Genomic DNA, 23,499 nt, shown 5'->3' with positions numbered 1-23,499 from the left:
GTCTTAACCTTTGCAGAGCATGTCTCCACCTCAGGCACATAACCCTGGCTGCATTGTGCCCTCGGGAAGCAATGGCAGCAGCATGCCTGTAGAACACAATAGCAAACGTGGGAAGAAGATTGTAAGTCCTGGAACCATTTCTGTCATATTGCCTGGTGGTGGGTTTAAGGCCCTTTCACAGACAGTCATCCAAATACTTAAGAAATTAAGATCTGTATTGAGTCTTGGCTTTTTTTTTTAAAACACGTGATCATCGGTAATGAAATTTTGCATGGTTGTGGCCGTGACCTGTGATTTTTCTAAGTGTTCCTTCTATTTATTTACTTACTATTATTTTGCTTAGTGTAAAGGAAAAAGCCACTTTTAATGATTCTTATCTTTAAAAAGCGTAACACAGAGATCACTTTAACTAATAATGAATCTTTCTAATGAGCCTGTGCATATTGCCCAGATTCTGAAGTTAATCTACATAGAGGAATTGCACTTACTTGGAGTAAGTATTCTTTCGTTTAGCTGTGGGTGTTTGAGAGCTTTTTTGTGTTGCCTGATGCTATTGTCAAGATTACCCTGTAGTTTGTAGCCTCTCCACCATCCATCACTGCCCATCCTCATCATCTGTACCTCTCAGGTAGCCTCTTTTAATTTGCTGGCAAACTAGATTCCAGCTCCCTCGGTGTCAGTCCTGCTTTCAGGAGGGCTTACCTGTATTTTACCACTGGTAGGTTGAAACTCTACCTGAAAAACCTCATTCCCTAGCACTGGGTTTTCACATTTCAAATTGGAGAGTTTTTAAAACACTATGTACCAGGCACTTGGGATCATAAGCGATACCTCAGTTCAAAAATGCAAGTGTGTATTCTCATGCCTGGAAAGAACTCTCTGATTCTGTGTCTCAGCTTTCCCTCTCCTGTGGTTTCCTACGCTTTCCCTCTCCTGTGGTTTCCTACGCTTTCCCTCTCCTGTGGTTTCCTACGCTTTCCGTCTCCTGTGGTTTCCTACGCTTTCCCTCTCCTGTGGTTTCCTACGCTTTCCCTCTCCTGTGGTTTCCTATGCTTTCCCTCTCCTGTGCTTTCCTACGCTTTCCCTCTCCTGTGCTTTCCTACGCTTTCCCTCTCCTGTGCTTTCCTACGCTTTCCCTCTCATGTGCTTTCCTACGCTTTGGGTGCAGCTTGGAGCTGAAGTGGGCTGCTTGGTGTTCACACCCGCATGCAGTCTGCTCTGTGGGCAGAGTGTGGGCCCTTTCCTTTCCCAGCTGCACCATGTCAGACTCATTCCAAAGGGTCATCAGCATGAGGTCTTTTAACCTCTAGGTTCTAGAATATGCTGCAAATGCACACTGTGTGAAGCTGACTAGAACTTGACCCGGACATGTAGCTGGCCAGGCTCCTGCATGCTTGGAGCACTAGGGGATCTTAAGAAATGACCTTCTCAGTCTTCCTGTCCATGGAGGAAAGAAGGAAAGTCATCATCTCCCCCACACTGTCTCTGTGTCCTCCCTGTCCTTCTCTCCCAAAGTCCCCCTCGCCCCCCAATCCCTGCTGGAGAAGAGCCTACATGCCAACAGCTGCCCCTCACCACCCCCAATCTTAGTGAGCTCTTCAGTCACATACGTGACCTCCCCCTGCTTAATTAATAAAGGCTTCGGCATGGGCTAAAAAGGCCAGGTGGCTAATCTATTACCCCTTCCATTCTCTGGCTGGTTGATTCTGCCTGTTTATTGACGTGGTACCCATCACCATGTTGCACGGGCACTAAATTTTAACCTATTTTAACAGTACCTTTTGCTAGAGCACACCGTCAAGGGACTGCTGGATGGCCCTTCTGGGGCTGCCCAGCAGCTAGTCTCACTGTTCACAATTTGCATTATAGTTATTTTCTTTACTTTCCTTTTATTATTTTAAAATAAAACCCATCTCACGACTTTTAGCTAGCAGAGGGTAGAATGGAACCAGATTCTCTTGGAAAAACCCAGGAAGTTTTGAGCAGCAGTTAGATTCTGTGTGATCAGACACAACATGAAACCCACTAAGCAGGGTTTGATGGAACCATTTTTCCTGCTGCGATCTTACTTGAGAGACCTGCCTCTACTCTCCGTAGAAATCTAGTGCACTGCACACTCTTCATCTCTGAAACTATTGAACTGTCTGATTTATTGCAGATAGCAGCTTTTCCAGGATGTTTTGGTAGATTATAAGAATATTACTTGCTTGATCTGAGGCTCTAGTCTATCTTTTGGAAGATTTCATTTTATTTCTCTTCTTACAAATGGGTATAAACTGCTTTATTCCTGTGTTCCCTATTCACTTTCTTTCCTTTTCCACTCTTGGAAACTTAGAGGGCGAATCAATGGTTCAGTCTGATCAAAGGAGTTTGCAATCATTTTTGAGAAGTGATATTGGGACATTGTTCCTTTTATTTTGCAGCCCATCTAGTTACCAAAGAAACCTATCGTTTCACATAAAATACAGTAAATATAGCTGTGCTTAACTTTTTTTTTTGGGGGGGGGCTTAAAACTACACACATTTATTCTCATGTAGCTCTGCGGCAGATGTCTGAAAAGAGTCTTTTTTTTTTTTTCCTTTGTTGTCTCATCAATTTGGGAAGATAGATAAATACACTTTGTGTCTTCTGTGAATAAGATAAAAGCAACAGTATGCCTTTGGAGTCTCTCTTTTTAAGTCATGATGCAGACAGAAGAGCAGAAAGAAAGTCAGTTCTCCCTCTCTTGGGTCTTGCATAGACAGCATATGGTTTTTGTCTCTCGTTTTACAGAATAGGAAACACGAGACTTGTTGAGTGATTTGCCCAAGGTCTCACACTTAACGAGAGCATCAGAACAAAAACCCCATCCCTTGGCAGAATTGGGCTGACTCCAGAGGCTCCCAAAGATAGTGCAGTTTCATTACCTGCTGCTGCTGTTTCTAAAAAGGGGCTGCCCTCCCCTTAGTACCATGGACAGAAGTACTGGAGACCCTTGGCTGATGGAGTCTTTTTGAAAACAGACCGTCTCTCTGAGGGACAACTGATTAGAGTGGGAGTGAAAATGACTTTAATCAGGTGAAAGTCACTCAGAAGGTCACTGTTTTTTTGGGTATTTTTAATTTTTAAAAAATTTATTTATTTTATTTTTGGCTGCGTTGGGTCTGCATTGCTGTGCACGGGCTTTCTCTAGTTGTGGTGAGCGGGGGCTACTCTTCGTTGCGGAGTGTGGGCTTCTCATTGCGGTGGCTTTTCTTGTTGCAGAGCACGGGCTCTAGGCGCGTGGGCTTCAGTAGTTGTGGCTTGCGGGCTCAGTAGTTGTGGCTCGCGGGCTCAGTAGTTGTGGCTCGCGGGCTCTAGAGCACAGGCTCAGCAGTTGTGGCTCACGGGCTTAGTTGCTCTGCAGCATGTGGGATCTTCCCAGACCAGGGCTTGAACCCGTGTCCCCTGCATTGGCAGGAGGACTCTTAACCACTGCGCCACCAGGGAAGTCCAGAAGGTCACTGTTTTAATGTGGGTTTTGATTCCTTCTTAAAATCAAGGTGTTTTGTCTATAGGTAAATATCAGCTGCATAAACTAAATCTCAAAAATCAAATCATGAATATTGTAGCTGTAGAGAAGCTTGAGAACTTGACTCCATGTCCCACTTTTAGGAAGAGTTTTCATTCTTTTTGTCCTTAAGACACAGTAGGAAGGTTCTTAGTTTAGTCTCCTTTAAAGTAAAATGATAAATAATGTTTCTGGTATAAAATGTTTATCTAATATATAAAATAGATAAACAGCAAGGTCCTACTGTATAGCACAGGGAACTATATGCAATACCTTGGGATAACCTATAGTGGAAAAGAATCTGAAAAAGAGTATATACTGTATAACTGAATCACTTTGCTGTACAACAGAAACTAACAGAACGTTGTAAATCAACTACACTTCAATTAAAAAATAAATAAAATGGGGCTTCCCTGGTGGCGCAGTGGTTGAGAATCCACCTGCCAGTGCAGGGGACACGGGTTCAAGTCCTGGTCCAGGAAGATCCCACATGCCGTGGAGCAACTAAGCCCGTGCACCACAACTACTGAGCCTGTGCTCTAGCCTGCAAGCCACAACTACTGAAGCCCTAGAGCCCGTGCTCTGCAACAAGAGAAGCCACTGCAGTGAGAAGACCACGCACCGCAACAAAGAGTAGCCCCCGCTCGCCATGTGCAGCAATGAAGACCCAACACAGCCAAAAATAAATAAATAAATAAATTTATTTTTAGAAAAAAAATTTTTTTTAAATAATAATAAATAAAAGGTACAGAACCAAGCGATACTGTCTCCCCCCATCCCCCCCAAAAAAATCTAACCAAATTCCCTTAAAATGCAATTTAAGCCAAGTAAGTCCTCTTTTCTCCTTGGAAGGCATAACTTCATAAACTTTCCATCTCCGTTTACATGTTGGAACATGATTCATCTCTACTCAGTTTTCTTTCTTCTGGAACTAGTTGTCCCCACTCCTTTAGCCTTTCTCTTTCGGTCACTGCCCTAACCTTAACCCCACCCCAAGTGCATAACTAGGTACTGATCCCTATTTGTTTTTGTAGACTCTTCAGTTTTACTAAGGTCATTCTAATCCTTTAGTGTATACCTATTTCTACACATTAAACTCATGCTTGAACATTTCACTCAGCAAAGTTGTATTTTAGGATGACAGACCTGTCCTCAGTGTTAGGAAGAAGTAACTTCAGGCATAAAAGGAGGCCCCAAATTATAAATTCTCATCTTCAAATTTGGTTTTCCTTGCAACAGCTAACTTTTTAGTAATTAATTGCATCAGAGACTCTTGGGCTTGGGGATTATGTTTCTTTGCCAGCTTAAATTAGAAGGAAATATAAGAGAAACAAACACCTGAAATCCAATTTTGAGTCTAAACAAGTCAGATAGAGAATCTAGAAAATATAGCGCAGGTTACTGATTCCGACAGTTCTGTCCAATTTTTGCTCCTTTACTAAACGTTTCCTCTCAACATTAGGGAGAGATCTCTCTACCCCACCCCCTTTTTAACAGTGCTATTTAATTAGAATACAGCTAAAGATAAGACAGAGAGGTTAGTGTTGCCAAAAATTTTGTTTTGCTGATTTCTGGAATTTTATCACTGATATTTGATAGTCACCTTTAATTAATAGACAAGGAATTAAGACTACTGTTGCTTTTAACTAATTTATATTCAAGCTATTTTAAAATCTAAAAAGAGTATTAAGCTATTTTTTAGGTATTTAGCATCTTATGAGATAGAAAAGAAAATATTGCTGTAAAATTCAGCAGATGAAATTTATGTTCATTCGTAAACTCCCATCTGCTCTATCCGTGGAGCGTGCTTTTCCTCACCCTCCCCAATCCTTCTTTCTTTCTCACCTCTTCTCTCTCTTTTTCTCTCTCTCTCTCTCTCTCTCGAAATGAGTAATGTTAATGTTTTGGTTCCAGGTCTTTACAGTTACTCTGTTGTTATACTGATGGAAATTTCATCCACCCAGCAGTGTCCAGGGTTATCCTTCGAGCAAGGACCACAGTCGTAACTCCCCAAGGGTAGGGACCATGCCTGTCTTTGCTCAGCATTGGTATTCCCAGTTCTTAGGACAATGACTGGCATGTAGAGGATGCTTGATGAATATTGTTGAATGAAAGTCAGGTTTTAAAAGAGAAAAGGAATAGTTGCAATGTCATCAGATGTATATGAGGTTAATTAGAAATGACTAGATAGTAATATCATTTATTTTTATTTGAAAATAAAATGCCCATGTGTTTTATATTGTTTTCCACCAAATTTAAAAGAATCATGCACTCAGGGAGAGAGATTGGAAGATGATAACAGCCACTCTTGCATATTTACCAATCTTTATAAACAGAATCCTAAAGCTATTTGACAAAAGAGATTTTCATTTAACTCTCACTATCTTCCTCACTTTCTAGTCAAATCCTCTTCCATGCTTCTCAAAAATGCTAGAAAATAGTAATTGTCAGATTAATTCAGTATTTTACAGACTTACAATATTTAGTGTAATACTGAGAATGGATGTTGAAATCGCGTTCTTTTCCCTTTTGCCATTGGGGAATCTTTATTTACGGCCCTCCCTCCCCATAAAATAGCTCAGAAACGTTTTGCAAATCATCGTGTTTATCTGCACTTTGCTCCCCAAGGTGAGGATTGTAAGAACATATGAAACAGCAGCTCTTCTCTGCCTCTGGCTGTCCCTCTACTCATTTAATTAGAAAAGAGAACATCTCCAACTGAAAACTAATCATGAGGAACTAATTAAAAGTCTACTGCACTTCCTTCCATCCTTTCCTTTAAACCAGGGGAGGAAAGGTTTCTAATTATTAGTGAGTGAGCACAGAAGAAATAAATCTTTTCATCTTGGATGGTAATGGGTTCATGCTCACAGATCTCTGAGGATAATGTACCTTTGTCCAGGACAGTTGACAAGGTTTAACCAAACTCAGAAAACAAAAACAAAAAACACTAGAAACATGTGAAGGTGAATGCCTTTAACAGTAAAGTGTTTACAGCCTGTCTCAACAATGCAGTTGCTGTAAGAAGCTCGTGGCTGACTTTTGCTTCATTTCTGTAGGACTCTGAAGAGGAGGAAAACGATCTAGAAGCTCTTAACCGGAAGCTGATAAGTTCACAGCCTTACGTACCTGTGGAGTTTGCCGACTTCAGCGTTTACAATGCCAGCTTGGAGAACAGAGAGTGGTTTTCTTCTAAAGTCGATTTGACGAACTCAAAGGTCCTGGAGAAAGAAGTGTCCTGCAGCCCCACCACCAGCAGCATCACCAGTGGCTACTTTTCCCACAGTGCCTCCAATGCCACCCTGTCTGACATGGTGGTCCCTTCTAGTGACAGCTCAGATCAGCTGGCCCTTCAGACAAAGGATGCAGACTCCAGTGAGCATCCCGGAGCATCACTTGTGCATGACTTCAGACCATCCTCAAACAAAGAGTTGACAGAACTAGAAAGAGGCTTGGTAAAGGATAAGATAACTATGGTGCCACTCAAGGAAAACAGTGCCTTAGCCAAAGGGAGCCCATCATCCCAAAGCATCCCTGAGAAAAACTCCAAAACCTGCTGTAGGACCAGCTCATGTTCAGAACAAGATGCCTGCTCCAGCAAAAATGGCCAGCCGGCCAGGGAATTCTGCCCCAGGGAGGTGACCATAGAACACACCACAAACATCCTCGAGGACCATTCTTTCACAGAGTTTATGGGTGTGTCAGATGGGAGAGATTTTGATGGTTTGACAGATCCTTCTGCTGGAGAACTTCCGAGTAGGAGGAACCTACCAAATACAATGGACAGTAAGAGTGTCTCAGATGGGCCACAGGACCCTGGCCAGCTGTGTTCCTCAGCAAAGAGTGACCAGGTGATAAATTCCAGGGGCAGTCTTTCGGGTCCTGTGCTATCAATGAGCGCACCTAATTGTGCCCCAACTGCCAGAGGCCCTTCATCACAGTGACTTAGTAGGAGAGATTCATTCAGATGTTTCTGACAGGGACAATGGGCCCACTTGGGAACCAAGTTCACATGCTGCCCAGCTGGCTGGCTATGGCGGAGCAAGTCTGCTGTCATAGTTTCCGAGTGGGGTTATGACATATGTAGGACCAGCATATGGGTTCATGTTGAATTAAGTGTTCACCTCGTTAAGGATCAGTCAATCTCGTGTTCACTCCCCAAGATGTTTAATTACGAGCTCTCCCAAGGTATCCTGGTAGCATCTACCATATTTCATCACATCTGTGATTTCTTTGATTATTAGATACGCTATTATTTTATGTATCATTAAAGCAAATACTTCCAATTAAACTATATCATATCAGCAGTTTCAGAGATGTTAAAAAGCACAGGGTGGTGGTGAGGGAGAGATGCATCGCAGATTTGAGAAAATACATCCATTTGGTGCCCATAGGATAAAAAATGCTTTGGGGAAGCATAGGTGAATTCCCTGAGCAATTTAAGTGTGGGCTTTGGAAGTTACCCAGTTGGTTTATTACAGTGTTTAATTTTCGTATTGGAACAAAGTGGGTTTTTGCTAATATTCCTAAGGAATATAGTGAATTATATAATTAAGAGTACCACCATCTCTTCCCATTCAGTGTCACTGTTTTGATCCCACACCCCAGCCATAGCTGTGTAAGGAGTATGGGAGCGCCAGTCTTAGCAAAACAAAGAGCTGACAGAATTAGAAAGCAGCTCAGTGAAGGAGCAGATAATCAGCCTGCTGTCTGTCTCTCTGGGGTTTTTTTGTTTTGTTTTGTTTTTAACATCTCTATTGGAGTATAATTGCTTTACAATGGTGTGTTAGTTTCTGCTTTATAACAAAGTGAATCAGTTATACATATACATATGTTCCCATATCTCTTCCCTCTTGCGTCTCCCTCCCTGTTTTGCTGAGGAAGTTATCATCCCAGTTTGCTGGCTTCTTCCCCCAAGTCTTCCATACTAGCCCTTAAAATTTCAGTGTGTGGTCATTTATACAGCATATTCACAAATAAACTGCAAAAAACAAATAGTGGGGTCTCTTACAACTCAGAAAAGACTTCTTCCCCCAACATAAGAATAAAATAAAGTTACTCATTACTGTTCTTGCAAGCTAAACAGTCATTTGTTTAAAAGTCTTCAGCTTCCTTTACACTGATTTTAAGCAGAATCTGCTTTGCTGGCCTACATGAGCTTTTTAGTCCTTCTTCCAAGAAGTCCAGGAAGAATGTGGTCCAGGGGTTAATTCTTCACCCTGGAACAGTGCTTCTCAAACCTAAATGTGCAATAGACCCACTGGGGGGTGTTGGGAGAAGATGCCTCTTAAAAATACAAATTCCCAGGAGTCGCTGCCCTGCACACCTAAGGTTTTGCTTCAGTCCCTGTTGGAGCGGGGCGAGGGGTGGTGTGGGGATAAGGTTTTCACAAACCCCTCTGCTGAAGGGATACAGGGTAGAGTGTCTGAGGGCTGCCCTGTTAGAAGCACGGCCTGGCCCGCAAAAGGGGGAAGAGGGGCAGCAAACTCCCCCTCACCCCTGCCTTGTTTCGTTGCCTGGATTATTTAGAACCCAGTAACAGGAACACTACCTGATTTTTGCTTTCGAAAGGTTCCAGAATAGAATAGTGTGTCCCTGCCAAAGGTCTTGGTTTAAAAGTGGAGTTTGCAAAAAACGTTTGTTGTATCAGGGTAATGTGGGACTATGGTGGGTTTTTTCTTTTTTTAAAAATTGCTTTCGTATTTTTGTTATCTTGGTTTTAATTTGTTTTGACAGTGTTAAAAGTCTGAGCACTTTTTAAGCACTCAGGTTTGACTTTTGTTCTCACCCTGGTATGACTTAGAGTGTAGACCCAGCAATAACATTTTTTTTTTTTTTACTTTAACTTTAGGTCTTGCTGTCTGTCATTACTTTTCTTAGAATCTTCAGCCTTGGAGCTGGGTTCGTCCCTTGTGTAGAGTACATTCTAGAACTGGATCCCGTAGTCAGCCAGATCCTGCAGGTCCCTCTAGGAAGAGCCCCTCGTGGGGGATGGTCTCCGTGGGTGGGGAGGGCAGGGACAGGAGCCTGCACTCACCAGCCTCTGTGTTCCAGGGGAGCACGACCACTCCGTGAGAGGCAGCAAGCCAGAGCACCAGCCCATCTTTAAAACGTGCTGCGGCCCAGCCGGACCTCACACCAGCGCAGAGAAGCCGTGGCTTCGGGAGCCACCTCCTTTCCCCTCCCGAGCCGGCAGAAGCCGCGCTTTGTCACTCGGCTGCATCGGCAGCCTCTGCTTTCTTCCAGAGAACCGAAAATCCCGGCTTAATGAAGTGGCAGTATTTTTGTGTGCACTCACTACACACCCACACTGTGTAGAAACCTCCACAGATTCAAACAAACTTTATTCTTGTACAATTTTAATCAGTTCTTACTGTAGAATCTGGAGTCAACGCTCTAATTTTTTTTATAAATAGTAAATGTTATGTATATGAAATGGTATCTATAGTATGTCTGGAGACAGACAAGTCCGCACACTAAAAGGGGGAGAAAAGTGGTTTGTAGAAAATTGGAAGGTACTGGACTTCGTTCCAAAGCAGCTTGGGCGATCTCTCAGAACAGGAGCAGATGAAAAAGATTGTGTTGCCTAAGAATGAGGTTGTAAATCCCTCTTTGCAGCAAAGGTTACAGAATGCCGTTCTTTATAACCAAAGAACTTACATAAGACTGAATGTTTTTGCTGTCCACTCTTGTCTTATGTGTACATACGTGTTTGACTGCAAGTTCGGTGCCATACGCCCCTTGGCTCCCAGGCCACGTGCTGCCGTTCTCTGTCCTGTTTCGTAAGCACACTGAAAAATCTCACAGCTCCGTTCTTTGGTCTTCCACCTGGCCCGCCGCCTGCTGACTTGCCGTGGAATTGGAACCGTTGACAGTGACTGGGGCTCTGACCCCAGCGTTTCTGGTCCCTTGGTCCAGGCCATCCAGGCAGGTGGGATGCAGAGAGCAGTATTACTGTAAAACAACACAGGGACAAACCAAGAGTTGGGTTGCGGGGAGGGGGTGTTGATTTTCGTCTCTTTGTGGTTTTGTTGTGGTGTGGTTTTGCCATTGTTGTTTTACTTCAATTTTGAAAAATGCTGAAGAGATGAAATGAGCTGTAAAGTTCACAGGTGCCCACTTCACCGTGTTCGCAGGAGATGATTGAATACAGATGACCCTGCTGTCCGTGTCTTCATTTGTAAAATTCTGTTACCGATGGAGACGCTGAAGGATTATGTGTGTGGAAGTTTTTACAAAAGTACTTTCTGTACCTATTGTGTAGATGCCTGTACAGTTGGTCCGGATGTACAGCAATAAATGTGTCGTGGGAGGGAGAGAGTGTGTACAGCCTGCTGTACCTTTTCCCTTTAAGTTCTTAGCATCAGTAAATGAGTAAGATATTGGAGATTTTAATGCAAAGCTGCTGTTTGTGATTTTTGTGTATAGTGAGCTGACTGTAGTATTTTACTATTGTCTGTTTAAAAAAAAGAAAAACTGTAATTTATGTCCCTTTCAACTTTATTGTATTTAATTGGTACAGATTGTGTGTGTGTGTTTTAGAATACAGACTGTCTAATTCCGATTTTAAAACATCTGTTGTGTGTCTTTAATTACTCTGCCACTAGTTTCAGATCAATTTTCCATATTTGTTCATATGCGTGTCCCTGTAGCTTAAACAATAATAGTAACAGCAAACATTCACTGAGGGTTTACTGTGTACTAGGCACTGTTCCCAACTTTTGATATAGATTTCGCTTAATCCTCACAGCAGCGGATGCCATAGGTTCTGTTGTTATTAAGTGTTGGACGAAAGGAAAACGAAGGTGGAGTGGTTGGTGACAGGCAGCAGGCGGCAGAGCCAGGATTCAGCCCACGCTTCCGTCAGTGTCTCCTGGTGTTCTGTCTGGTGACGCGTCATGGAGGGATAGGCCTCTTAAGGGAGGACCGGGCGCCTTCAGAGAGCGGAAGGCGGTGGTGAGTGTCCCAAGTCCAGACTGACTGACATTAGCGGGGAGCACCTACAGCAGACAGGCTGAGGTGGGTTACACGTGGTCATGACAATCAAAAACTTCTTTAGAGGAAGGAGCAGGGCCTGCCACCCTGGAAACAGTGGCTTAAGGTAGCTTAATGTGAAAGAGTTATCGAAAAATGGTTTTCCAGAATCTTTTCAGAAAAGATTCACAAGAGCCTTTCTGATGTGGTCAGGAACTAGGTCTAGCCTGTTCTCGAAAGAGAGTGACTTACATAGACTTCCAGGAAAAAGTAGGTGGGGGAAAAACCCAAATTATTTGAATTTTATGGAATGGGAGTTGGGGCAGGAAAGCAGCTATTTAATGTTTAAATAAATCATGACAACCACAAATATAGTTTAAGACAAAATGAGCAAATTGTTATTCCCTTTACTAGTATGAGATCAGTGGTATTTGGTCATGGGCATTGTCATTTGTCATTGACTATGGGAGAGCACACTGGTTTTAGAACATACTGGATAGTTAAATATAGGCGTGTGTTTACCAGTTAATTTCCAAAGTATGGTATTACTGCTGTCATCGCATTTGTTTATCATTATTTGGACACACAGTTTATCATAGCAAAAATTTAGCCGTGCGTTTCTAGGGTAGAAAAACTGTTCATAAAAAATACCTTCAGGGTAGGTAAGGGCCAGATACGATCTTCCAAAAATCCTTCTCTAGCCAATACTTATTTTGAAAGTTACAATATTCAAGCTTTAGAACTATGTTGGAGAGAAAAAAGATAACTAGTTACATGATTAATCTTTAAAAAGTAAAGCTTTCCAGTCATGTAAATTTGAAGTCTTGAAAGAAGATGTAATGGAATAAGAGTTTTTGCTTTCTTTTCTAGACCAAGAGCTAACAATAGAAAAGGATGCTACCAGTACACAACCACGTAGAGAGATTTTTGTTTTCAGCCTTGAACTTACTGCACTAACACTAGGACAGGTGTCTTTCTGTAATATTGCGCCTACCTCCTAAATTAGAAAACAGCAACAGGAAGTCAGTCTGTAATTCGTAGCAGTTTGTCTCAGGTTTTCTCCTAACCTGTGGGAAAGGCAGTCTGTTCTCATGCCCAGACATCTGGGGGTGGACAGCATCCTGCTGGCGGGGGAACCTGGAATATGGAAGACTCCTCGAGAATGCCAGGAGACAAGTTCTCCCCTTTAATACATTATGAACTGGAGCTGACAGGAGTGGAAAAATCCCAGAGTCTTCTATTTAACCTGCTTGTCATTTGTTTCTAATCCCCTGAGCTGAGGGGAAAGATAATTGTAGATTTGAGGGCCACTTAATGGTCTTTTTTTTTTCTCGGACACTGTGAGTTAATTTAAGTTGAAATAAAACTCAGTCTTCATCTTTCTGAGGTTCTGGGACACACACTCACCGCTGTGTATTTTTGGAAAAACAAGTTATTCTCTCCTTTGTGAGGGGTGCCTGTATCATTGCATTCAGTTAGAAGACTGTAGCTCGAGAAGATGCTTGGAGTGCCTCAGTCACTGTAATCTGAGCCCAGTTGGCAACAGCCGCCATCTTTGAGCTGATTATTGTAGGTTTCTCGTTGCCAGATTGTGTCCTTGAGAAAGGAACTCTCGAATCTTTGTGGGACCCTATTTATGAAGACATTGAGAGGCTGATTAATAGAACAATGAATGTTTCACAAAGAAAAAGGTAAGTCAGAATTGGAGTCTGTGAAAGAAGATCAACTCAGAAAGGGGTCCAGTTTGGTTTGGGGAAGAGTAGTACAAACCAACTTGACCCTTTCACGATACCTAAAACGCTGGTAACTATTTACATTTTAAAACCAGAAGACACTGGTGTTTATAACAACTTTATCTGCCTGAACCAAATCATATAGAGATGTTCTTAGGTTTCTTTGTTATTGTTTGTCTTTTCTTAGTCTAGCGTGCCACACCTTCACGTAATTGAGTAGTCCACTTGTTGAATCAGCATAATCTTTACCAAGCATATATACCAACCACAGATAAGCCACTTAGAAACAAGCTACTTAGAAACACCAGAGTTAAAATACTTAATCACAGCAAAAGCCAAGAAAAGAGCAATTCACCGAGAATGATGATTTAAGATCTAACCTCAGTACCACTGGCATCCAGGGGTGTCTTAATGATGATATGAGAATGCCAAGTCACCAACGTTTATTTCCTGGTCCTTTTATGTGTAGCGGTATATATGTGTGAGAAAGCCAGTGCATTAATATTAGTTACCTATTGCAAAATAAACTACCCTTAAACGCAGCAGCTTAAAGCAACAGTAAACATTTATTATCTCACAATTTCTGCAGGTCCAGAATTCCGGCGTGGACAGTTCTAGGCACTTCTGCCTCCAGCTGCTCATGAGGCTGCAGTCAGGATATCAGCCAGAGCCGCAGTTATCTGAAGGCTTGACTGGAGCTGGGAGGACCCACTTTGCGGGTGGTTCCGTCACACAGCTGGTGAGCTGGTGCTTCCTCGCCATGCAGACCTCTCTGTGCTGCTTGAGTGTCCTCGTGACATGATGGTTGGCTTCCCCCGGGTGAGCGGCTCTGGAGAGTAAACGCAAGCCACAAAGCCTTGTATGACCTCATCTCAGACGTCACACTTTGTCACTTCCACCATGTTCTATTCATTAGAAGTGAGTCAGGAATGCAGGGGAGGGAATTGGGCTCTTCCTTTTGAAAAGAGAACATCTAAGAATTTGTAGACATATTTTAAAACGACTGTAATTTGTTAGGAGTTATAGGGCTGAGGCCATGGGCCAAAGCAAAGCTAACTGGAACCTATGAGTGAAGGTAGAAATCCAACTCAAACAGTAAGGTCAAAAGGAAAGCCACATTTCCATGGAATAAAAAGTGAAAATACTAGGATTATCTGAATATGTGAGTTATAGCCAATAATCATACTGCACTAATATTTCTGGTAGAGGCAAATGATTGGGAACTATTAACTATGCTTCTATTTATAGTTATATTTTCACATTTGATTCTTTTCAGATTTGGTTCATTAGAGGTACGATGAATAGATTTGATGGCTTCGCGCAAAATAGAAAATGAAACTTAGGAAATTCAAACACATCATTTCTTATTAAGGCAAGCAATATTAATGATTAGCTTTAGAAATAAAACTGCCAACAAAAGAAGAGTTTATGAATATAGGATTTTTTTTAATGAAGACACTGACAAAGGATTATTTTACTATTAAAATGCCATACACATCCAAATGTTTGGAACTATGCAAAAGGGTTGGTTCAAGGCTCTTGAAGCTTGTAAAATAAAACTCTAAATCCAAAAGAGGATGACTGGAAAAAACTTCTAAATAAAGGGATTTTTACAGAAAGTTTAAAAGAGAAAAACAGGTTAAAAAATAAAGTAAAAGTAGGCGAACAAAACATGGTGCAGATATGTAGAAAAGGATTCCTGGGTTGTTTCTTCCTGTCTAAAATTAGACTCGGGGGGCTTCCCTGGTGGCATAGTGGTTGAGAATCCGCCTGCCAATGCTGGGCACACGGGTTCAAGCCCTGGTCCTGGAAGATCCCACATGCTGCGGAGCAGCTAAGCCCGTGCACCACAACTACTGAGCCTGCGCTCTAGAACCTGCGAGCCACAACTACTGAAGCCACTGCGCCTAGAGCCCGTGCTCTGCAACAAGAGAAGCCACCACAATGAGAAGCCCGTGCACTGCAACGAAGAGTAGCCCCCGCTCGCCGCAACTAGAGAAAAGCCAGCGCACAGCAACGAAGATCCAACGCAGCCAAAAATAAAATAAATATGGGCTTCCCTGGTGGCGCAGTGGTTGAGAGTCCGCCTGCCGATGCGGGGCACACGGGTTCGTGCCCCGGTCCGGGAAGATCCCACATGCTGTGGAGCGGCTGGGCCCGTGAGCCATGGCCGCTGAGCCTGCGCGTCCGGAGCCTGTGCTCTGCAACGGGAGAGGCCATAACAGTGAGAGGCCCGCGTACCGCAAAGAAAAAATAAATATAAATATAAATAAATAAAATAAATAAAAATAAATTTTAAAAGAATTAGACTCAGGTAAATATTCAGTCAACTCAAACTCAGCGTTGGGGCGCTCTTCCCCTCTCTGTTCCTCCTCGCCTCCCAGGATGGGTCTAGAAGGCACCTTTAGTTGTCCCCGTCAGCCAGGAGAGGTGCCCGTAATCTGTTGCCCTCTGCTGCCTCCTGCTGACCCCGGTTGAGGAGTAGCTTTTCTCATCTCATTTTTGGGCACAGACTTCTGTCTTCAACTACCACTGATGTCAGTGATGGTCTGTCCTCTGAGAAACTTTTTGAGGACAGTTGCTCCCAGCAAACCTGGCAAGCGTCCTCTGCTGACCAGCTTTCCCTGCTGGCCTCGCACTGGTACTTGTGAGGCTCAGCTCTTCCTGCCGCAGATCTGGGCTCTCTGCAGTGCAGCCCCTGCCGTGGCACTCCGTACAGGAGTGCCCATGCGTGGCAAACCCTGAACAGTCACGGTGACTTAATTCTCAGCTGTTAATTCTTCTGCGTCATTCATGGTGTCTCTCAAGAACTTATCCGTGCCACAAGAGGGACAAGGTGGATGCTTTCTGGAGCCCATCCCTTCCCTCCATCCCACCAAAGCAAGGCTGGGAGGATGCCGACAGGGAGAAGCAGACCTCAGCCTAGGCGGACTCAAATTCCCTCTCAAGCTGTCTTAGCTTCTAATGGTTTTCCCAACATCTTATCCCAAAGACATGGTGGACTAGGTCTCCTCTTACAGACCAGGAAGCATCCCCACCATGGTCTCAACCTCTGAATGTCTCTATCTCTTCTCTCATCCCCTTTATTTTTATTTATTTATTTATTTTTTGCGGTACACGGGCCTCTCACTGCTGTGGCCTCTCCCGTTGCGGAGCACAGGCTCCGGACGCGCAGGCTCAACGGCCATGGCTCACGGGCCCAGCCGCTCTGCGGCATGTGGGATCTTCCCGGACCGGGACACGAGCCCGCGTCCCCTGCATCGGCAGGCGGACTCTCAACCACTGCGCCACCAGGGAAGCCCTCATCCCCTTTCTTGATTCCATCTTTCTCCTTCCCTTCCTGTCTCACAGGAACCACCTTTATACCGTAGAGCCGGTCTCTCTATACTCTGACTCTTAACAAAATGCTCAGACTTCCAAACTTTGCTTGAATATGTAAAGGAAGGCTCTTGGAATCAAAACAACACTTTTCTCATTCAACAAAACATGGCTCTCAAGGTTACTTATTACCTAGGTGAGGTCTGAAAGCTAAGCTGTGCTCAAGATAGTACCCACCACTCTGTGACGGAAGATGTGGAACTGACACAAAGAGAGTAACATGATTTGTAGGCAAAATGATACATAGGTTTAATATTAACAAATACCCCATTGCATCATTATTGGGTGTACAGGATTTCGTATGCACTGTCTCCTGAAATCATTTCAACAACGCTGTGAGGTAGATACTGTCATTACCCCCTCTTTGTAGATGAAAAAGCACAGTCTTAGTTTAAGGATTATCAAGAGCATAAGGGCCAGAAAATGATGGAGCTGAGCTTCAAATCCAGCAAGATGATCATAATCAGTCTGTCAGTCTCAAAATCCTGTTCAGTGGTTGCAGCTGTTACGCTTGACTCTTAGCTTCTTTGGATTTCTAGCAGAGAAGGGAAAGCTGCAGGCAGAGGCATTCCTCCTTTCTCCTAGCTCAGAGACTCTGCTGTCCGTACTGCCTTCATTTGGGGGATCTCCAGCCTCTAAGGAAATGAAATATAGCCCTTAACTAAAGGTTGGGGCATCCGTGATATGGATTCTGTAAAGGGATAGGTTGGATCATTCTTCAAAAAATAAAAAACCAACAACTTAAAAAAAACGTGAAGTGACAAACTTATTCTAGTTTAAAATCGCTCAAGGTCAGACAGCAGATGAAGGGCAGCTCCAGGCCTGACGTCTTTCTATCGAACCAGGTTAATCCTGCTGACCTGACTCCAAGCACCTTTCCAGGTCTACTTCTCACTGGTCATACCCTTGCTCCAGGATCCCTGTACTATGTTTAACATCTATCCGAACCATGCTTATCTGTATCTCCAAGACTCATGCTCTCCCATCAAGAGGCCAATGGAATAGTTCCAAAATTCTGAGAGAAAGTCAATCAGTACTTCAGTTTCTGGTTTGTTAATAATTCCAGAATGAGGGTAAATAACATTTTAGGCAGAGACAAAGACTTTACCACCTATCCCACTAAAAGACTATTAAAAGAAGTACTTCAAGAAGAAGAAAACTAAATGCAGATGGAAGGAATAAAAGCCAAGAAAGAGTGGTGAGCAAAGAAATCAGTCGATATATGGTTAAATCTAAACAAGCATCAACAGAACAAAACTTGTGTGTAAGTGTGAAAATGACGTGGGACAAAAATATGGTCAACAGTTGAGAGGATGAGGGATTGGACTAGAAAGCATTCTATAGTGTTCTGGAAGAGGAGAGAGGCTGATCAATTTTAGACGATTCATGTTAAAATGGAAGGAAGGAAGAAAGGAAGTGTTACAGCTTCATAACCAACAGAAAGGGAGGAAAGGCAGGGACAACAAAACCATTAACCATTAGTAGGCAAGAAAGGAAGGGGAAGGCAACATAGAAAAAAACAGGGTAGGACTTCCCTGGCAGTCCAGTGGTTAAGACTCCGCGCTTCCACTGCAGGGGGAATGTGTTCGATCCCTGGTCGGGGAACTAAGATCCTGTAAGCTGCGAGGCACGGCCAAAAAAAACAAAAAACAGGGTGGACAGAATGAACAAAATACGAAGATAAAAGCCAATCTAGGGCTTCCCTGGTGGCGCAGCGGTTGACGGTCTGCCTGCCGATGCAGGGGACACGGGTTCGTGCCCTGGTCCGGGAGGATCCCACATGCCGCGGGGCGGCTGGGCCCGTGAGCCGTGGCCGCTGAGCCTGCGCATCCGGAGCCTGTGCTCCGCAACGGGAGAGGCCGCAGCAGTGAGAGGCCCGCGTACCGCAAAAAAAAAAAAAAAAAAAAAAAGGCAAATCTAAGTAAATCCATAACCACGATAATCGTAACTACTCTAAACTTACCAATGCTGTCAATGAAAACAAAGAACACATCCCAAATAGGGTAAAACTCACTGGAATTTGAGTCAGGAGATATCTGTTCTATTACTGTCACAAAGTTGTGACTTTGAGTATATAGCCTAAGCACTCTGGACTTCAGTTTCCTATAATGAAACACAACAGTAACAATAAAAATTTATTAAATGAACGAATTAGTAACAAATGGAAAAAATGCTTCACAATCTGACAAACCATCACAAAGAGCAAGGTTATTATCTAAAGTACAAATATATAAAACAACACAAGTATTGAGAGAAAATCAGCTTTCGGCCAAGAGAGCACTTATTGGCAAGACTCGCTGATGAAGTCTCCCCAGGGATTAGCTCCATCCAGGCTGAGTCCCAGAGCAGGTCCCGGAGATAACAGCTGTCACCTGCCAGGACCACTCTCCACCCCTCAGGAAGCACGGATCTTCATTTCTGTAGACAATAAAGCCCCAACACAATGGATACTTACAAAGTTGAAAAAGTCACTCACGCGTTAGTTGTGGGACTGGCTTAGCAGAACTTTATAATTCGTTTCAACCTGTGAAGTCTGATTTTTTGGTTCTCAACTCCATGCCTGTGTCAACCTTTCAGGAGAAAAGGACACTGTGCAGGAAAACTAGTTTTCTTTATTTACAGCATCTAGCGGAGTGCTCTGTAGACGGTCGGCATCTGTTATAATATTTCCTGATCAATCAATTTCCTTCCAATTTTATTGAGTTATAATTGATACACAGTACTGTCTAAGTTTAAGGTGTACAGCATGATTTGACTTACATACTCATGAAATGATTATCACAATAAGTTTAGTGAACATCCATCATCCCGTATAGATACAAAAATAAAGAAATAGAAAAAAAATTTGTGTGTGTGATGACAGCTCTTAGGATTTACTCTCCTAACTTTCATATGTAACATACAGCCATGTTATCTATATTTATCATGTTGTACACTACATCCCTAGGACTTATTTATCTTATAATTGGAAGTTTAGGGTGTCCTTTGACCACCTTAATCCAATTCCCCCTCCCTCCATTCCCCCACCCCCTAGTGACCACAAATCTGATCCCTTTTTCTATGAGTTTGTATGTATATTTGTTTTTGAAGTATGCTTGACCTACAATACTATGTTAGTTCCTGTTACACAATATAGTGATTTTTTTCTGTACATGTCAAAATGGTCACCACCGTAAGTCTGCTTACAATATGTCACCATACAAAGATATTACTCAGTTATTGACTATATTCCCCACATTGTACATGTCATACCCTGGACCCACATATTTTGCAACTGGAAGTTTGTCCCTCTTAATCTCCTCCATCTATTTCTTTCTCCCCCCCCCCCCCGCCTCCCTCCCTTCCGGCAACCACCTGTTTGTTCTCTGTTATATAAAACTCTGTTTCTGTTTTGTTATATTCATTTGTTTTATGTTTTAGATTACACTTGAAATTGAAATCATACAATATTTGTCTTTCTCTGTCCCTGCTTAATCAACTTCAAAGAGAAAGATATATTTCTCAATAATTAAGCCTGGAGTGAGATATTCAGTGTAAATTTACTTTCCTAAGAAAAAAAGGGACTTCCCTGGCAGGCCAGTGGTTAAGACTCTGCGCTCCCAATGCAGGGGGCCTGGGTTTGAACCCTGGTCGGGGAACTAGATCCCACAAGCCGCGAGGTGCAGCCAAAAAAAAAAAAAAGAAAGAAAAAGGAATTATTGAAAGCTGCTCAGGCTGCATTCACTTCTCTGCTCCTGTTCAGCCTGCCCACTCCCTAATTTTTCAGGCCCTTTGCCCTGTTACTTACTATGGAGTAGTATTCTGATGTCATAATAATAATACATGACTTTTTGTTAAGTCAATAAGCATAGCTGACTTTTATAAATATCAACTACCATCCCAGGGGCTGAGTCTTTCCAATCATTACTTGCGAATGATTTTCATCACTCCCTAGGACGTAATCCTTTAAAAGCCCCAATTTAGCTCAGTACTCCTAACCTCATTTTAGAATAAAATAGGCCAATGGTATTGCCAGCCTGACATGTCCTACCTAGCCATATTCACTTTTTTTTTTTTTGCGGTACGCGGGCCTCTCACTGTTGTGGCCTCTCCCGTTGCGGAGCACAGGCTCCGGACGCGCAGGCTCAGCGGCCATGGCTCACGGGCCCAGCCGCTCCGCGGCATGTGGGATCCTCCCGGACCGGGGCACGAACCCGTGTGCCCCGCATCGGCAGGCGGACTCTCAACCACTGCGCCACCAGGGAAACCCCATATTAACTTTTAAAAAAGGTGAACTGGCCTCTCTAAATAAATTAAGAGGGTGTTTAACAATAATGTAAGCAAATCAATGCAAGCGATTTTTAAGAATCTTACTTTGTAATTTACACATGTTGGGAATATATCTTAATTGCTTAGGCCTTTCCTCTGGAAGTATTCCCAAGCCTTGAAAAACTGGGATGCTTAGATCTGCTGCTGATTCTTCCTAAGAACCAAGCAGCATTTAGGTCTCTGGGAAATAGTTTTGCATTTGACACAGGATGGAGATATGTTGCTGGATGGTCCTGTTTGATGGGTTAGACTGAGGTTTTCTTCTTGGAATGTGGACAGGACACTGAAGGATGAGAAAAGTGAGGTAAGAGATAAGAGGAGATGAGACTCTGGAACATCCTCTCGCCCTCCAGGTCATCTTCCCTTTGAAAGATGGATACGGAACTCCACACTAGATGTTGGTTTTGTGCAAGGAACATTTAACTGGATGTTGCCACTCCAGGGATAAGAAAGAAAGGGAAAGAAGGCCGAAGATGTGGGAAAGAAAAGGGGAGTCATTCTCAGAAGCAGGCCAGAGGACAAGTGCATTCCTAGATGCAACCCTAGAGATTCTATAGATCTGGTTGGGGCCCTGGCAATCCATGTTTTAAATGCTTCCCATCTGCTGCTGATGCCAGATTTGGGGACTACTGTGGAAAAGCAAAGTTTGTGCCTAAAACTAACCAGGATCTAATTCTTTTAGCTTTGACATTGGGGAAAAAAAAAGGGAGGGATGGGGCCTGAGGATGTTTAAAGTCAGTTGGTTAGGATACTTTCCTTTATTCTCGCCTTATTCTCTCTCCCCCTATCAAGAAAACTGTTTCGTATTCATTGCCTGGCAGGGGGTGAGGGTGGGGAGAATAAGCCAGGGTGAAAAGGAATAACCTTCCAAAAACCTAAGATCCTTAGGGGAATTGGATACACAGGAAAGATATTTGAGAGCTGGAGGGTGAGGCCATGCCCAGAAAAAGATTAAAAAAATAAATAAATAAAAGATTGAGAAAGATTGTCTAGGCAGAGGGTATTTAGAGAGGGGAGGGGAACAGAGAGGACACAGGTGCCTGGAGTCCTCCAGAGGAACTACGTGCCCTTCCCACCTGAGACAGTAGGATTCAATGGCGAAAAGCCTCAGGCTTCACTCCCCAAAGCAGAGGCCTGGAGTGCAAGGAGACCCTGGAGAGGGAAGGGCTACACCGTGCATCTCAGCCCAGGAGGACCAGGAGGAATGCAAAGGCCTGGACTGAAGGGGGCAGAGGGCCAGGAAGGCGAGGTGCCTTGGCAACAAGTTGCAGGCACAGGGAACATCAAGAAACACATCCCTCCCCACAGCGTGACGTGCACCCTAGGAAAGACTCGAGGAAGAGGCGGGGTGCTGAGACCTGACTTGACATCGTTTATGTTTCTGCTACCTCTAAAAAATGGGGTTTTGGAACAGAAATTCTGCTGAGTTAAAGAAATAGGAATTTACATTTCTTGAATACCTGAGTCATGGACACTCATGTCTGCTCATGTCAAGACATGTCTGCTGCACTAGAAGCTAATCAAATGAATAACGGCAGCATCCCATGATAAACCACGGAACAGCCTGGGTAGGTATGGGGTAGGGATGGTGTGCTTGCAGTTGAGTTTCCTCCATTTCCGGTCAATAGCCAGGATATCTTCATTCTAAGCTAACGATCACGGGAAGAGTGGTAAATTACTCCAGCATGCATGCAACTCTCTCTAATTCTAATCCAAGACATTCTGAAATAGTGCCAAGAAGCAGGGTGGCCAGATTTAGCAAAGAAGTTGTCTCTGCATTATTTGCACAGCTGGGGACGTTGTTATACTCAAAAATTATTCGTTGCTTTTCTGAAACGCACATTTAGCTGGGTGTCTTCTAGGTTGTCTGGCAACCCTACGAACAGGGGAACTCACAGGTGAGGGGGCCCAATAAGACATCTCCCACTGTCCCCGACCTGTTTAGCAGAGCCCTTACTCCACTCCAGAAACCCTGCCAAGGCCCTGGCTGAGAAGCAGCTGGACAAACCTCGGTGAGAAGAGGCCGGAATGTCAGTGGGCTGAGCAGCTTCCGTAAACATCTCAGACTCCACTCCCTGCACCCGCCCATTGGCTGTGGCAAGTTCTAGAATGGTGCCTGGCTTAAAGAAAGGAACACAGGTTTTGAAATTAGATGTGAGTTCAGAGCCCATCATGTCAACTACCAAGCGTGTGACCTTGAGTGAACTCCTTAACCCTTCTCTTTTAGACAACTCCCTAAAAGACGTTTTAAGGATGAAAAAGAATGAAAAAGAGTGCATGTAAAGCACACAGCGAAGTGCATGGCTCACAGTAGATACCCCTTAGTGCTATTTTTTTTTAATAAATTTATTTCTGGCTGCATTGGGCCTTCACTGCCGCGTGCGGGCTTTTGTAGTTGCAGCAAGCGGGGCTACTTCTCGTTGTGGTGCGTGGGCTTCTCATCGTTGCGGAGCACGGGCTCTAGGCTCGCAGGCTTCAGTAGTTGTGGCGCACGGGCTTAGCTGCTCTGTGGCATGAGGGATCTTTCCAGACCAGGGCTTGAACCGGTGTCCCTTGCATTGGCAGGCGGATTCTTA

The 23,499-nt window shown here is 43.6% G+C and overlaps 1 protein-coding gene across 5 annotated transcripts in view; it reads left to right on the top strand.

Annotated features, from left to right (window-relative positions):
• The window catches only part of KIF13A (kinesin family member 13A), a 216,047-nt gene extending 204,952 nt beyond the window's left edge, over window positions 1-11,095 (top strand). For 2 of the 5 annotated variants that reach the window (XM_082662896.1, XM_082662893.1), the window contains 2 exons: window positions 452-493; window positions 6,590-9,484. In XM_082662896.1, coding sequence (XP_082519022.1) covers window positions 452-493; window positions 6,590-7,474 — 927 coding nt within the window. In that variant the 3' untranslated portion in view covers window positions 7,475-9,484. Of the gene's footprint in view, window positions 1-451; window positions 494-6,589; window positions 9,486-9,584 lie in introns of those variants that run through there. The other 3 variants (XM_082662897.1, XM_082662894.1, XM_082662895.1) reach the window with 2 other exon arrangements.
• Window positions 11,096-23,499: the final 12,404 nt, after the last annotated feature.

Source organism: Grampus griseus (assembly GCF_964374135.1).
Source record: "Grampus griseus genome assembly, chromosome: 10".
Taxonomy (NCBI): Eukaryota; Metazoa; Chordata; class Mammalia; order Artiodactyla; family Delphinidae; genus Grampus; species Grampus griseus.
This window is presented reverse-complemented; position numbering and strand designations above follow the sequence as displayed.